Source organism: Mastigoproctus giganteus, chromosome 11, assembly GCF_048544385.1.
Source record: "Mastigoproctus giganteus isolate SK-2022 chromosome 11, ASM4854438v1, whole genome shotgun sequence".
NCBI lineage: Eukaryota > Metazoa > Arthropoda > Arachnida > Uropygi > Thelyphonidae > Mastigoproctus > Mastigoproctus giganteus.
The window spans coordinates 21,419,925-21,437,581 of NC_143585.1; the positions used below are offsets into that span (position 1 = coordinate 21,419,925).

A 17,657-nucleotide genomic window follows, 5' to 3' on the forward strand; every position below is an offset into this window, starting at 1 on the left:
ATAGGATGCATATAAACTATCAGGCAACACAGAAGCCTATGACAGATATAAGCTAGTTGGAATCAAGTCACAAAGGAGGTTAGGCAGGCGAAGGCAGATTACAAATCTGTAGCAAAGGATGCAAAGAAAACAGCAAAGAGTTCTTTACTTATGTAAACACTAGAAGGAAGAGGATAAATCCAATTGGTCCACTTAACATAAATGGTTTGACTATTGATGATCCTGCTTAAGTAGCTGATAAACTGAATGAGTATTTTGCATCTACATTCACACATGAGGAGTTATTCAAGGAGGGGAATGCCAGAAGTTTATCAAACTCTAACAGGGAGCTAAATGATTTTGTGATAACTGAGAGGAAAATGGAGGAGAAATTGTTGAAGTTAAACATAAAAAAGGCACACCTGGGGCAGATGAAATCTATCCAGTTATAATGAACCAGTTATATAAAGAATCCAGTTATATAAAGCAAGGGAAGTAAATAAGCAAACACTTAGCCATAATTATAAGAGCATCCTTAGAGTCAGGGGAGGTTCCCATGGACTGGAGATGTGCAAATGTATCCCCAATTCACAATGGGGGTTCAAAGGGTGACACAAATAATTATAGACCTGTTAGTATAACTTCTGTTCCGGAGAAAATAATGGAGTCGCTAGTTAAAGAGGTGATACAGAATCACCCAGACAAGACAGCAGCAATAGTTCAGACACAACACGGGTTTGTTAAGGGGAAGTCTTGTCTGACCAATCTGATTGGATACTACGATGTGGTCACAAAGGAACTGGATGCTAAAAATAATTTTGAAATCATATACTTGGATTTCAGGAAAGCTTTTGATACTGTTGCACATGGAAGACTGCTGTACAAATTGGAGCAGTTTGGTATTAAGGGTAAGTTGATACAATGGATAACAGGGTGGTTGAGTGACAGAAGACAGAGTGGTAATCAATGGACACTGCTCTTAGTAGACTAATGTTATTAATGGAGTCCCCCAGGGTTCGGTGTTGGGTCCACTGATCTTTTCTGTATTTATCAATGATATTGATGAAGGTATATCAGGTTTAATGTCCAAGTTTGCAGATGATACAAAAGGTTGGCAGAGTTGTAAATGACACTAAAGACAATATGCTACTGGAACAGGATCTAGAAAAGTTAGGCAGATGGGCTGAGAAGTGGTAACTGAAGTTTAACATTGACAAATGCAAAGTACTGCATATGGTTAGCAGTAACCCAAGAGAAACGTACCAACTCTGTGGTACTACACTCAGGGAGGTGGAGAATGAAAAAGACCTGGGTGTAATTGTGCAGTCAGATATGAAGTTCTGAGCAGTGCAGGTGGGCTGCAAGAGCAGGTCATGGAGTTTTGTCAATGATATATAGGAATTTTGCTAGCAGAGGCAAGGAGGTGATTATCCCTTTGTATAAGGCAATGGTCAGGCAACATCTTGAGTACTGTATACAGGTCTGGAGGCCTCATTTTAGGAAGGATGTAGAGTTGCTAGAATGAGTACAGTGAAAGGTAACAAGATTGTTGAGAGGAACAAAGGGGTGCACTTATGAAGAAAGGCTTAAGTTCTGCAAGTTGCAGCATCCCCAGACTAGGCACCTGCAAGATGATCTGATTGAGGTGGATAAGTGCTTGAATGGTTTGAACAGGCTCAGTGCTGACGGGATACTTCCGCTTGCTCAGACTAAGAACCTGAGTGGGCATAGATTCAAATTGAGGAAAGACAGTTGTAGAATAGATGTGTGAAAATTTACCTTTAGCCAGTGGGTAGTTGATTGCTGGAACAGACTTCCAACTGTTGTTGTGGACGTTGACAGCTTAAATAAATTTAGGCTGAACTAGAGAAACATTTGGGGTTCAGTGCTGGACCTATTGCTGTTTTCAACATTTATCAATGATATTGATGAAGGTATATCAGGCTTAATGTCTAAGTTTACAGATGATACAAAGGTTGGCAGGGTGGTAATCAAGGTCTAGAAAACTTGGGCCAATAAACTAAGGAATGGCAGCTGAAGTTTAACATTGACAAATGCATGGGTAACAATAACCCCAGAGTGGTGGAGAATGAAAAAGACCTGGGGGTATGTGTGAAGTCAGACTTGAAATTATCTGAGCAGTGCAGACATGCTGCCAGGACAGCTCATGGGGTTTTGTCAATGATATACAGAAACTTTGGTAGCAAGGATAAGGAAGTGGTTATCCCACTGTATAATGCCATGTCTTGAGTACTGTATACAGGTTTGGCTTCACTTTAGGAAGGATGTAGATCTGCTGGAATGGATGCAGAGAAGGGCAACCAGATTGGTGAAGGAAACAAAAGGATGCACTTACCTAGAAAGGCTTCAGTTCTGCAAATTACAGTGTCTTGAGACCAGGAACCTGAGGAGGAGATCTCATTTAAGTGTTTAAATGCCTCGAATGGAATGAATAAGCTAAATGTTAATGGTATTCTTCCACTTGCTGAGACTACATACAAGAAGGGGCAAAAATTGAGCCGGCAAGTGGTTGATTGTTGGAACAGGCTTCCACCTGGTGCTGTGGAAGTACAGGTCGAATAAATTAAACCTGTCTAAATTCAACGTAGAACTAGACAAATTCTAGGAGGGTATAGATGGGAGAACTATGGAGGTGGGCTTTTTTTTTTTTTTTTTGGTTGATGCTATGTAAGTTTGCTTTCTTGCATCATTTGTCATTACTACTGCTATATGATTATGAATGAATTTAAGGCAGAAAAAAAAAAAAAAAAGGAAAAAGAGAGATCAGCTTATATGCTAGAATATAAAGCAATTATATATTAACTTTGCTAAAATGACAGTCCTGGGATATAATATGAAATTTAAATTTATTTGCTTATTTAATTAGTGCAAATTTTGAAGTTTATAGTATTTATGGCTAATATTTATGTTATGTGTTACAATTAAAAAGCTTTATTTTGTAATAGTTGGGTTAAAATGAATTTACAGAAATTTAATCAAACATTTCCATTTATAAGCCAAAGGTTTTGGCTACCAGTTTTTAATGACCTTATATCTAAAGTTGTTAGACTGTACAAGAAATGAGAAATAAGATAGAGAAAGTATAACAAAATAATCCTGCACAATCTAACTAACCGTCATGTTCATGGTATCCAATAAACAGAGGAAAAATCCTAAATGACACGTACATAATGCACACATTTATATATAAAATCACGTAAGGGATTTAACCTTTGAAATGCTCTAGTCTTGACATCCTAATGCAACAGTAAATTCAAAAAAAAAGGAATAATAAACAAACAATATAACTTGTTAATAAGTCTTTTACACATTTTAATCAACTAAAATAATAAAATGCAACTGTGGAGTAATGATCATTCTCATAAAAAAGAAAAACGATAATAATATTTGCTTACATAATGTAGGCAAATATCATTATCGTTTTTCTTGCCTTGCTGTGAAAGGAAATGCACACTAAAACATTGATTATCCAACACAAAATAACACATATTAGCAAAAAGTATAATTAGGCACACTAAAACATTGACCATCCAACACAATATAACTTATATTAGCAACAAGTATGATTTGGTCATGAGAGAAATCAAAATTGATAAATACATAATAAATGAAAAAAAAAATGAAATAATTACCCACCTATTAAAATAACCTGAAGATAAAGCCTGTTGTAGTGTTACCAGCACACATGATAGGAAAACAAAGACTCTAATCCTGGCAAAGCGCTGCATGCAGCGTGGACGGAAAGATAAAATACCACATTCTCTATCTTCTTCATCTTCAGATTCTAAAAGTTCAACATAAATTTTCAAAATTATATACAGAAATTAAACATGTATAAAAAATAATACACAGTGGAACCTATATATGCGAGGCAAACTGAATATATTTTTTGCACCACTTAGACAGGTTCCACTGTTTATTGAAGAAACTTTCATGGGCGTCCACAAAAATTCTGAAGGATGGCATTTCCTTGTATAAAAAGGCAAGTCTGTTGAGTCAGCATCAGGCTAATAATAATTTCTTTTATTGTTAAGTGAAGGTATTACTTCATCCAATACATGTTACAAATAATCCAAAAAAAAAAAAAAATTCTTCTCAAGATGAGTTTTTTACATTACTCTTCTCACCAAGTTTAAGGATAGGAATACACACAGACATATTTTTATTTATTATTATTTTTTTTTAAATTTTATATTAGTGAATCGAGTACTTTATACACTCTACAACAAACTCATTTATCCAATGTCCAAATGTCACATGTTCTATTAAGCATATTCATAAAAAAATGTTTGTCTGCTGCTCTAAAATTTTTTGCAAACTTGGAAGCCTTGCAGGAAATGAAAACATGACAGGTTTTAATCGCAAATATTCTATAAGCAAATAACCAATGGGCAGATATACTTCATTATCTTGTTCTTGTTAAAGATTGTCCAAGTTAATTACAAGATGTTTCCATATTTCTACTTATTCAGAAATTAATTGAAAAACTCACTAATGCTGATGAAATAAATACAGGAAACCTTTCAAGCAGCTTCTCTGGGGCAAAAAACAAAAGAGGATAGCTGAACAAGCAATCATGGCAAACTTATGTACTGAAACTGATAAATAAAAATGCATGCTTGGGAAGGGTAGAGGGATAAAAAAACTAAAAAAGCAATCTATAAATAATTTAAAAGCATAAGCGTGGAGAACTTATGGTCTTGTAGTGACAACTGAACGTGAAAGAGAATGTTTCTTCCTACTTTATCTGATACCTAAAATATGGTCTTTAAATGACAGGAAATTGGATTTAACAAACTCATTTTAATCATATAATGCGGACGCCCATGATTGATTTGTTCATTTATCAACAGAAGAAAGAGTAATGGCCCCAATGTAGAGAGGTTCCACTGTATAAAAGAAATTTTGTTCACTTACAGGCTGAAAAGGTGAGAGATTTAATAGCCCTATTATACCTTTATAAGCAGAATGCATTTTGTCACACATATCATTTGTAGGCAATCTGCCCATCATGTCATTAACATGCCGCTTGCCCACTGTGACACTAACACGTCGTTTGCCTGTCATGTCATTCGCATGCATTTTTCCAATCCCGCCAGTTGATTTTGAAGCTTTTGCCCCATGATGTTCAACTTTATCTGGCAAAAGAAAAATTCATGTTGCAATAGATAAAAAGTCAAGACATAACAAAGAAGCAATGTAAACACTAAAAGTACTGTTACAAAGCTTAATACATATATATACACACACACACACACACACACATATATATATATATCAAATAAAGAAAGTGCTATTTTTGCTTCACTCCCAACATTCAGCTATTAGAACATTCTGCATTTTAATTTACAATTTGTAAATTAAAATGTAGAATTAATGTCCACTTGCAGTGTAATGGGATACTACTCACCCTCTGGTGTGATCTGCTACAGGAGGGAAGGTCTGTAATCCAGGTGAAACACCCAAGTTGTCTAGGAAAATTAGAGGTTTATGATGGTGTTTTTATGTTGCCCCTTTCACACCCATACTCCCTTTAAATGGATTGAGTAAACTTATTAAAAATTTAATAAATATGTTATTCTTACTATTTCTTGGACAACACACATATGGAGGCGAACTTAAATTAAAAAAAAGGATGGCTACAGAACAGATGTGTGAAAATTTGCTTTCGACCAGAGAGACAGCGATTGCCAGAACGAACTACCATCAGATGTTTTGGAAGTGAAATCCTTTATTCCACACTCCACCTTAAAATCTCATCTTTTATCTAAACCTTGATTTTCCAATATGTGTGCTAAGGCTGTTCAAGGTGAGAATGTTTCATATCACAATTGGCTTGCATCAAAATCTCCAGGTTCATTTTCTGCTAACACCAAAGCTCACTACAATTGTAAAGCAGTTATTAATCAGTCCAAACTAGATTTTCAACAGGCTAAGAGTAGAAAACTTGATTCTTGTCCAAATGGTAGTTGAGCATTCTGGTCTCTTGCTTAAGCTATTGACTGCAACTTTTGCCTATCTCTACTCCCACCTCTGTTAAAACCTGATGCTTCTATTGCTACCTGAGCTAAAGATAAAGCCAGCTTGCTAGCATCCTACGTTTTTCTTCACTTGTATTTACGATATTGATAAACATTCCATTCAATGCTTAATCTGGTCATCTGTCAAAAGGATATCAGAAAAATTTTGAACAGTCTTGATGCCAAAAAAGCATCCAGTCCTGATATTATTTCTCCACTTGTTCTCAAAACCTGTTCCCCTGAGCTTACTCCTGTTCTGTGTTGCCTTTTTTACATTTTCTTATTCCACCAGTGTTTTCTCTTCTGCTTGGAAATTCTCATATCCAGTCAGTTCCTGAAAAAGGGTGACAAATCCCTCCCATCCAATTATTCTCCTATTGCGCTTACTTCTACTCTTTCTAAAGTAATGGAGAAATTTATTAACTGCCAACTCCTAAACTACCTATAACCTTCCATCTGATCAATAATTGCCAGTATGGATTCAGTCAGTTTCGAACCACTGGTGATATACCAGCTTATGTTACTCATCAATGGACAAATTCAACGGAAAAATTTGGTGAAACTCAAGCAATTGCTCTTGACACTTGAAGGGTTTTTGATCATATTTGGCATAAAGGTCTTCTAAACAAGTTTCCATCTTATGATTTGTTAACTGTTTTTTGTAATTAAGTATTCAGTTTTCTCTCTGACTGCTCACTGGTAGATGGCTATTTACCAGTGAGCAGTAGACTGGTAGATGGCTCTGTCTTCTAACTTCTCCATTAATGCAGGTGTTCCCAAAGGTTCAATTCTTTCTCCCACTCTTTTCCTCTTGCATATTAACAAACCGCATTAAGCACTTATAATCCTGAAGACATTTTTAATACAGATGAAATAGGGTTGTGCTATAGGGCTATCCCAGACCATTGAGTTATTTTAAAAAATTCCTCTGCATCTGCAGTAAAGATCAAGGACAGGATAACAGTTCTTTTAACATGCAACATGATGGGAACAATCAAGATGAAGCCACTAGTTATAGGCGAGAGTAAACTGTCTAGACGTTTTTAAGGAGTAAAACGGCTGCCTGTTGAATATGCCAACACTTGGATGACAGCTTCTTTATTTGAAGATTATCTTCATAAATGGGATTGATTTTGGACAACTGCCCAGCTATTCCAAAGGTGACTCAAAAACACTAAATTAGTTTTCAACCTCTCAACCAGGGAATAATAAAAACCTTTAACACCTTTTATGGATCGGATATGAGGCAAAGAATCATCCAGTTCATAGATGAAGGTTTGGAAACATCATCCAATATCGCAAAGCAGATAACTGTTCTAGTTCAGGTTTTGGAAACTTCATTCCAGGCACTCATTTTCATATGAAGTGCATCTAGATGTACTTCATATGAAAATAAGTATGAGCACTGAAAAACCTTCATTTCAGTGCCTGAAATGAAGTTTCCAAAACCTGCATTAGCAACTGTTTCAAAAAATGTGGATTAATTATTCATGGTGATCAACTGAGTCACAATACTGATCACATTGAAAAGCTTGAAGACAGGGTTGAACAGGAGTTTAATGATTGGGTGGACATAGATGATGATACAAGTTACTACAGCTTTAACAGATGAAGAAATTGCCCAGTCTGTTACTGATAATTTCACCAAGGAGGACGAGGAGGAGGAAAATGAAGATGAACCCGAACGAATTCCAGTTACAAAACTGGCAAACTCGTGAAGCTATAGCTGTCCTGAGGAGAGTGTTGGAAGAAACTAGTACAAGTGATCGTGAATATAGACTGTCATAAAATATTGAAAAAGCTATAAATAGACTTTGTAGTGATAATTTAAAGCAATCTAAAATAAGTGACTATTTTAAATTATAATCATATTACAAAGTGTTATTTAATACGTTGTTGTTGTTATTTGGTTTTTAGGAGCATTAACAACTAAGGCCATATTGCTCCAGGGATACGCGGTGGTCATTCCCTGACCTTTCCACATCCTCCGTATTTGGTGGTCATGGGCTCGAACCCCGGTCTAATCAAGAAGCGTGTGCTATGCAATGCTGCTCCTGCCTGCCTGGCTACGGAGGTGCCTATTTAATATGTACAGGGTTGTTAAAATTAAAGTAATCCTATGTAGAGGGCTCTCTGGAGGCAAGTTCTAAGGCTCGTACTGAAGATAAATTTGGACAACAGGTACAATAAAGAATGCGCTTACCATTTATTGGAAAAAAAAAAAATTACAAAATTTGTCACTATATGGCACTGTGGCAATACAAATCACTTGAACAGCACTACAATTGTTCAATGTGTTCTCCATTTTGGTCAACAACAGTTTCCATTCAAAGAACAGCATTTTCTACAGCAGAACATAACATGTCAACTATAATAGTCAGCACATGACGTCTAATGCTGTCCTTCAGATCTGCCAGAGTTTGACATCCTTCCTTATATATCTGGTTCTTCAAACCCCACAACCAGAAGTCGCATGGGGTGAGGTCCGGTGATAGGTGGTAGCCAAGATGTCTGGAAACAATGGCTAATGACCCGTTTGTCTGTAAAGTGTTGCCTTAATCTCTGGACACAACAGTGGATGTGGGGTGGTGCACCTTCTTGCATGAATATGGTATCCTGAAGGCACCTACATTGTTGCAGCTCTGGTATCTGTCCAGTCTGGTTGCTGTCCAGTGATGGAACAGGTGCAGGGTCCAGTCGGTTTTATCTGTTAAAAAAAAAAAAAAAAATGGCCCAATCATGAATGTGGCTGTAAATCCACACTACACTGCCACTTTTGGAGAATACAACGGGACCTCTTGGATAACTTGAGGGTTTTCTGTTGCCCAAATGCAACAGTCATGCGTATTCACTTGTCCATTTAAGCAGAAGTGGGCTTCATCACTCCAAAGGATGTTCCATGGCCAAGTGATATCCACTGTCATTCATGCCAGAAACTGAAGTGCGTACTTGAAACAAATATCTGCAACACCATGCTTTAGCTGCTTACATGTGCATCTTGTAAGGATAGTACCACAACATCTGACGCATTACTAACCTTACGGTGAAATATGGCATGTCCACTTCACAAGAAACAGCTGGCACACTTGCGCTACCACATGGAGATTGACTTGATAAATCCACGTCAGCCATAGCCACATCTTCAACATGAGAGAAGTCCACTTGTTTTCGACCTACCTAGTTGAACACCAAGATGTCCTGTTGCTTCAAATTTCACAATCATTTTGCAGACAGCACAACAGTCATAGGTCCATGCCTTATGTGCTTCTGATGCCAGAATTCTCTGATAGCTGCAGCTGCTGTCCTGATAGTACAGCTTCACTAATAGCACCTTTTCCTGCAACGTTGTTTCCATTGCTGCTGTAGTGCAGGCAAACGTTTTGAAGAGACTGCTTTGCTTTTATATAGCACAGTAGAGCTGAGTAGTGGCTCTGTGGCAATAACTTACAATTATGCAAATAACGTAAGTTATTTGCATAATCGTAACTAAGATAGTTACACACCATACAGTGACAAATTTTTTCCAATAAATGACGAGCGCATACTTTATTGTACGTGCTGTCCAAATTTCTCTCAGTCGAGACTTAGAACTTGCTCCGGAGCCCTCTATATAGGGATACTTTTAACAACCCTGTATATTAAACATAACACTTTGCTATACATGCAAGTATAAATTCATTTTTATTTTGCTAACCTGTGAATAACATTCTTTCGATTTTCATGTATAATTTATTTGGTAATAAACCTTTGGTAATAAAGCAGAAAAATATTTTGTGCTTTATATCTTTATTTTTATAGCCTCTTGATAATATTTTTTGATTTTTGCTTATTAGAATACCACCATTTATTAAAATCAAAATTCAACTTGCAAACACAATCACTATAACCAGAGTTTACTGTATACATAGCTACGGGAGCAACCAGCCAACTTGGTGAGTAATAAACCTTGCATAAGACAGGTTAGAAGAAAAACAGCAAATTGTTTCTTTTGTACCAGTGAATTAGAGTAAAAAATATGCATATATTCAAAAACAGCTCACTTAAGGCACCCCCACATACTACATTATACAACTGAAGTGTTCAACAAAACTATTTCAATTTTAAAAGCAAAATTACGAAAACAACCTAATCACACATACTGAAAAAGATTTGTCAAATATTTTCTTTATAATCCCCCTTGGGAGAGAGGATTGTTTCTTATTTGAAGTGATTAAGATTTTAAGCTATAGCTACCTTTCCACCAAAACCAAGGTAAAAGAAACAGAGAATAAGGTAAAAAAAAAAAGTAGAGAACGAGGGTAGCCTTATGCAGGCAAAGTTTTTACTGCTCCTGGAATAGAGAAGTTTTTTCTGTTTTATTAGCTTAAATTGGCATATTAACTTATTTTCTAGAGTAGCTTTATATTCCTAGCTATGATACTTAGTTTAAAGTTTAACTTAAATAGAGATTTTGTAGGTATTACTTAGTATCAGTAAGGGTATCAAATCCACGTGTTACAAGTTGCAGCTCTGCTGAAAGAGAAGTTTTTTAGCCATATTTAGCTGCTTTATTGACCAACTGTTATATTAAATTATTTTCTATAAGTAGCTTATAGACCTATTCAGGATCCTTAGTTTATTCTGAATTGAGACAGGGAGATTTGGAAGTAAATTAATACTTAAGTGCCTGTAGATTTATGGTTCGTAACTTGCTGCCAATGTTATACGATACGTTATATCCTGAACTAGATAGCGTTAGTATAGTATAGTATATAATATAATATTGTCAATTAATCAGTAAAATCTATTAATCTTGTTAAATCTTCACTGTCAATTAAATTGTACTTTTTAACTAAATACATATAATGACTTAGATTACAAACATAACATAATTAATACATAACTTGATACGGAAGTTATATAAATGGAACTCTTAGATAATACTCGATACTGAAAAATATATATAGCGGTTATAACTGTGTTGGGATACAAGTTCAGGGTTATAATTTTGTACTTAGATTGAAATCATGACTCAGACCAGCAAAGCAAAAGGGTCAAGCTAATGGGAGTGCTGTGGCTCAGGGGAGAACTGAGGGGGGGCAGTTGCCTCTGAATCACAGCCTTTTAAAATGCACTGCTTGCTCGATGTTTGTGGAGCAATCGGGTACGGGACATGATATTGCCATGGAGGGTCTGTGTGTGTGTGTGTGTGTGTGTGTGTGTGTGCGCGCGCGCGCGATGTAAGGAAATCAGGCGACAACTCAGCGTTGTTATGGGCCTATATGAAAGCTCGAAGGACAGGGTGGATGCCCTCAAAAGATCTAAATTGAGGGGCCCATCAAGCTCTCAGCTGCCCACATCAACGCCAGAGCTTGTACTTAGTCATCACGCAACACAGCGGCAACCCCCTAGGCAGAATGCGCTGGTCCCGCAGGAACTAGTAGTTGCTGGTGACTATTGTCAGGGAAATGGGGAACATGCTTTGTAAAAAGGATAGGTGGAACAGGACCAGGGTATATCTGCCAGAGGCAAAGGTTGATGATGTTGTACACGTTGGCACTAATGATATTAAGAGTAGGAGACCGGTGGAATTACTTAACAAGTACAGTTCACAGTTGAAAAAAAGTCGTGAATTAGGGATGAATTTGAAAGTGTCTGCAATTCTGCCCAGACACAACAGGAGGGAGTATATGATGAGAGCCTTGTCGATCAATTCGGCCCTGGAAAGATTGTGCAAGGCTCAAGGGGTAGAATTTTTTTCAGCCTGGTCTGTACTTGTTAACAGGAGAGACTGCTTCTACAGGGATGGGATACACTTAAATAGAAAGAGTGCAAGAATATTTGCTGATGCTATCGAGGCGGTGTTAGGTGGGTCGGAAACTGCTAGCTTGGGGGGATACAAGGACTAATAGATTAACCGTAGCCACTGGCAGAGGTGAAAGTGATTCTTGCACTGCTTCAATTGGAATGAGCAGCAGCCTGGAAAACAAGATGCAGGATATTTCAGAGACTGCTGGGAGTCATTGCGGTACAAGTAAACACATGGGTTATGTTAGGGTAGCTAAGAATAGGAACAGGTGCATGTATACTTGCGTGTACACCAATGCCAGGAGTTTGGTAAATAAATTTGATGAATTTGAGGTATTGCTCAAAACATCAAAGGCAGATATTGTTGGGATATCGGAGACGTGGTGTCACACAGACATAAGGAATGCAGAACTGGAATTTTGGGGAATACAATGTGTACAGAAAGGACAGACAGGATAGAAAGGGCTATGCTATTAGTTAAGAAACACATAAAATCCAAGGAAGTGAAGCCAGTCGACATCGATGGACAGTGCAGTGTCGAGTCAGTTTAGTGTGACTTAAGCATTGGGAGATCAAAATTGAGAGTAGGAGAGTGCTATAGGCCTATTGACTCTGATGAGTATAATAAGAAACTGTACAGGGAAATAGAGTGGGCCAGTAAATCAGTCTTATAATGGGGGATTTTAATTTCCCAGATATTGACTGGAATTTGTGGGTTGGTCACTCACACACTAGCAAAGCTTCTGGGGATTTATTGGATGATTGTTTTCTACATCAGCATGTTCGGGAGGCAACTAGATGGAGTAATACTCTTTATCTGATTATCAGTAGTGATTCTTCATGCATTAAAAATCTGCAGATAAAGGAACCACTAGGTGGCAGTGATCACAGTGTGCTGAAGTGGGATTTACTCAAAGAGGTAACTACCATCAGGGGTAAAGGGAAAGGTTTTTGCTTTCGTAAAGGCGACTACGATGGTCTGAGACAGTATTCAAATTCTATACAGTGGGACCAACTGATGATGTTACCAACAGCAAATTCAAAATGGGAAGCATTCGAAGAACTTAAAACCTACTAGGTTTTACATACCAACTAAGAAATATTGTTCAAGGTTTAGGCCTAAATGGATGTTAGATGAACTAATGAGACATATGGCAGAGAAGAAAAATGTTGTTGTTGTTTGGTTTTTAGGGGCATTAGCAACTAAGGCCATATTGCTCCAGGATATGCGGTGGTCATTCCTGACCTTTCAGCATCCTCCGTATTTGGTGATGACGGTCTCGAACCCCGGTCTAATCAAGAAGCGTGTGCTACGCACTGCTGCTCCTGCCCGCCTGGCTACGGAGGCGCCTGAAGAAAAATGCATGGGATACATATAAATTAATGGATGACATGGAAACCTATGATAGATATAAGCTGGTCTGTAACCAAGTCACAAATGAGATTAGGCAGGCAAAGGCAGATTACGAGAAATCCTTGGAAAAGAATGCAAAGAAAAACAGAAAAGAGTTCTTTACCTATGTAAACTCTATAAGGAAAGGGATGAATCAGATTGGTCCACTGGATATTGATGATTCAACAGTTGAGGATCCTGCTCAGGTGGCTAACAAACTAAACGAGTATTTTTCATCTACATTCACACAAGAGGAGTTCATGTGTGAACGTAGGAAGGGGAATGCCAGATGTGAAGTAAACTCTGGCAGTGAGCTAGATGATTTTGTAATAACTGAGAGGAAAGTGGAGGAGAAATTGTTGAGGATAAACAAAAAAGGCATCCGGGGTGGATGGGATCTATCCAGTTATATTAAAGGAGGCAGCAAAGGAAGTAAGCGAACCCTTAGCCATAATTATGAGAGCTTCTTTGGACTCATGGGAGGTACCCATAGACTGGAGATGTACAAATGTAACACCAATTCACAAAGGAGGATCAAAGGCTGACACAAGTAATTATAGACCTGTGAGTTTAACTTCTGTTCCAGGAAAATTAATGGAGGCACTGGTTAAAGAAGCACTGCAGGATCATCTAGACAAGACTTCAGTTATAGCTCGGACACAGCATGGTTTTGTTAAGGGAAAGTCCTGCCTCACCAATTTGATTGGATACTATGATGCAGTCACAAAAGAACTGGATGCAGGGAATAACTTTGATATTATACATTTGGATCTTAGAAATGCTTTTGATACTGTTGCACATGGAAGACTGCTGCACAAATTGGAGCAGTGTGGCATTGGAGGCAAATTGCTGCTATGGATAAAGGGATGGTTGAGGAGGAGAAGACAGTAGTAATCAATGGACACTGCTCATCGTGGACTAATGTTATTAGTGGAGTCCCTCAGGTTTCCGTGTTGTTTTCTGTATTTATAAATGATATTGATGATGGTATATCAAGCTTAATGTCCAAGTTTACAGACGATACAAAGGTTGGCAGGGTTGTTAAGCACACTACTGACACTATGCTGCTGCAACAGGACCTGGAAAGGTTGAGCAGATGGGCTGAGAGGTGGCAAATGAAGTTTAACATTGACAAATGTAAAGTACTAAGAATGGGAAACAGTAACCCCATAGCAACGTATCAACTCTGTGGTACTACACTGACAGTGGTAGAGAATGAAAAGGACCTAGGGGTAATTGTGCAGGCAGATATGAAGTTCTCTGAGCAGTGCAGACGGGCTGCAAGAGTAGCTCATGGTGTCTTGTCAATGATATACAGGAATTTTTCTAGCAGGGATAAAGAGTGATTATTCCCTTGTATAAGGCAATGGTCAGGCCACACCTTGAGTAATGTATGCAGGTCTGGAGGCCTCATTTCAATAAGGATGTAAAGCTGCTGAAACGAGTACAGAGAAGGGCAACAAGATTATTGAATGGAACAAAGGGTTGCTCTTATGAAGAAAGGCTTAAGTTTTGCAAATTACAGTGTCTGGCGACTAGGCACTGGAGAGGTGATCCTTGAATGCTTTGAGCATGCTCAATGCCAATGGGATTCTTCCTCTTGCTCAGAATAATCACCTGAGAGGGCATAAATTCAAATTGAGGAAAGACAGATGTAGGATAGATGTGCAGAAATTTGCCTTTAACCAGTGGGTAGTTGGTTGGTGGAACAGGCTTCCATCCCTTGTTGTGGAAGTTGATAGCCTAAATAAATTTAAGGCTCAGCTGGACAGGTATTTCGAACAAACGGAGGGATGAAATGGGGGTGGTTTTTTTTTTTTTTTTTTTGGCCAATGCTGCATAAGCTTGCTTTCTTTCATCATATGCCTCTACTAATGCTAATTCTAAATCTTTTCTTAAGAGAAACAAGATTCTCTTCTTTATGATGGCAATGCTATCATATTTATTTCATCAAAATTCTACATACTGATTACAATAAATGAACTATAACATGCATTCTAGAATGTAACAGAGCAGCATCAAGCTACTTCCGCAGATCTGATTCTTAACATGTAGTATGTTACGCTGCCTTTCCTAACTTTTATTTGATACTTATATTCGTTAATTATTATTCTTATTTTCATATTTCTTTAAATTTGTGATTCATACTCTCAGAACTCCAATCAAGGTTCTATCTATAAGAATGGGATTTGAGAACGTAAACTGCCGAAACATTCATATTTTTTCTATGAATCCTTTACATTTTACCTTTCTGTATTATGAACATGTAGCAAGAAACTATATTCTTCATATATCACCTTCTTTCTCATTCAAAGTTTTAGCACATTTTTCTTTCTATTTTATTTGTTACTTTCTTTTCTATTTTGAGTTGTATTTCTCATGAATTTAACTATACATTTTAACAACACTTATCTGCTTGAAGTCACTCATCCAAGCTATGTATATATTTCAGTGTTCTGTGGTTTCGTTTTCTCTTGTAATGCTAAATGTTGAATTTTGTGGTGAGTATGCCTTCTCTCCTCTTCTGTAGGTGCTTTCTCTATTGAGTCAACTACAAACCACATGCCTACTACTCTAATACATTCTATTTTTGGTTTACCTCTATTTTTATTATATATTTTTCTAAGAGAACCTCAAGCAAAAGAGGTATTAGAACCTATAGTACTTAGCACCATGCATGGGTTGAAGGTTGAGAAGATGAAAGAAACTACTTGTTGATATCAGACATGAATTTCTATAGATGGTAATTTTCAGGAAATACATATGAAGCGAGGTTGTTCCAGAAAAAGGAATTTGAATGAATAAACGAGTAAGAAAAGTTGGTTCTGTGAGTCTGAAGTTCAACAGTAAAAGGATGTTGACTGGTTGTGGCACATGTTTGGAATGGCTTGGAAGAGACAGAGGGAATTATAGAAGACAATTCAGAAAAAGTGCCGACGAAAGTATTAGCATTAGTAGAGGCATTTGATGCAAGAAAGCAAGCTTATGCAGCATCAGCCAAAAAAAAAAAAAAACCCCACTTCCACTTCACCCCTCTGTTCGTTCAAAATACCTGTCCAGCTGAGCCTTAAACTTATTTAGGCTATCAACCTCCACCACAAGGGATGGAAGTCTGTTCCACCAACCAACCACCCGCTGGCTAAAGGCAAATTTCCGCACGTCTATCCTACATCTGTCTTTCCCCAATTTGAATTTATGCCCTCTCAGGTGATTTTTCTGAGCTAGAGGAAGAATCCCATCAGCATTGAGCATGCTTAAACCATTCAAGGCTTTATACACCTCTATCAAATCACCTCGCTGGTGCCTAGTCTCCAGACACTGTAATTTGCAAAACTTAAACCTTTCTTCGTAAGAGCACCCCTTTGTTCCATTCACTAATCTTGTTGCCCTTCTCAGTACTCGTATCAGCAGCTCTACATCCTTCTTGAAATGAGGCCTCCAGACCTGTATATAGTACTCTAGGTGTGGCCTGACCATTGCCTTATACAATGGAATAATCACCTCCTTATCCCTGCTGGAAAAATTCCTGTATATCATTGACAATACTCCATGAGCTACTCTTGCAGCCCGTCTGCACTGCTCAGAGAACTTCATATCTGCCTGCACAACCACCCCCAAGTCCCTTTCATTCTCTACCACTGTCAGTGTAGTACCACAGAGTTGATACGTTGCTCTGGGGTTGCTGTTTCCCATGTGTAGTACTTTACATTTGTCAATGTTAAACTTCATTTGCCACCTCTCAGCCCATCTGCTCAAACTTTCCAGATCCTGTTGCAGCAGCATAGTGTCAGTAGTGTCCTTGACAACCCTGCCAACCTTTGTATCGTCTGCAAACTTGGACATTAAGCTTGATATACCATCATCAATATCATTTATAAATACAGAAAACAATAATGGACCCAACACTGAGCCCTGAGGGACTCCACTAATAACATTAGTCCACGATGAGCAGTGTCCATTGATTACCACTCTGTCTTCTCCCCCTCAACCACCCCTTTATCCATAGCAGAAATTTGCCTCCAATGTCACACTGCTCCAATTTGTATAGCAGTCTTCCATGTGCAACAGTATCAAAAGCCTTTCTAAGATCCAAGTATATAATATCAAAGTTATTCCCTGCATCCAGTTCTTTTGTGACTGCATCATAGTATCCAATCAAGTTGGTCAGGCAAGACTTCCCCTTAACAAAACCATGCTTTGTCTGAGCTATAACTGAAGTCTTGTCTAAATGATCCTGCAGTGCTTCTTTAACCAGTGCCTCCATTAATTTTCCTGGAACAGAAGTTAAGCTCACAGGTCTTTAATTACTTGTGTCAGCCTTTGATCCTCCTTTGTGAATTGGGGTCACATTTGCACATTTCCAGTCTATGGGTACCTCCCCTGAGTCCAAGGAAGCTCTCATAATTATGGCTAAGGGTTTGCTTACTTCCTTTGCTGCCTCCTTTAATATAACTGGA

At 37.9% G+C, this 17,657-nt stretch overlaps 1 protein-coding gene across 3 annotated transcripts in view; it reads right to left on the bottom strand.

Moving 5' to 3' along the window:
• Oatp30B (Organic anion transporting polypeptide 30B) overlaps positions 1-17,657 on the bottom strand; it is a 157,989-nt gene that overhangs the window by 102,266 nt on the left and 38,066 nt on the right. For 2 of the 3 annotated variants that reach the window (XM_090385245.1, XM_090385244.1), the window contains exons 3-4: positions 4,956-5,138; positions 3,637-3,784 (exon numbers count right to left, since the gene is read on the bottom strand). In XM_090385245.1, the coding sequence (XP_090241371.1) occupies positions 3,637-3,784; positions 4,956-5,138 (331 nt within the window). The remainder of the gene's footprint in view (positions 1-3,636; positions 3,785-4,955; positions 5,139-17,657) is intronic. The other variant, XM_090385246.1, reaches the window with a different exon arrangement.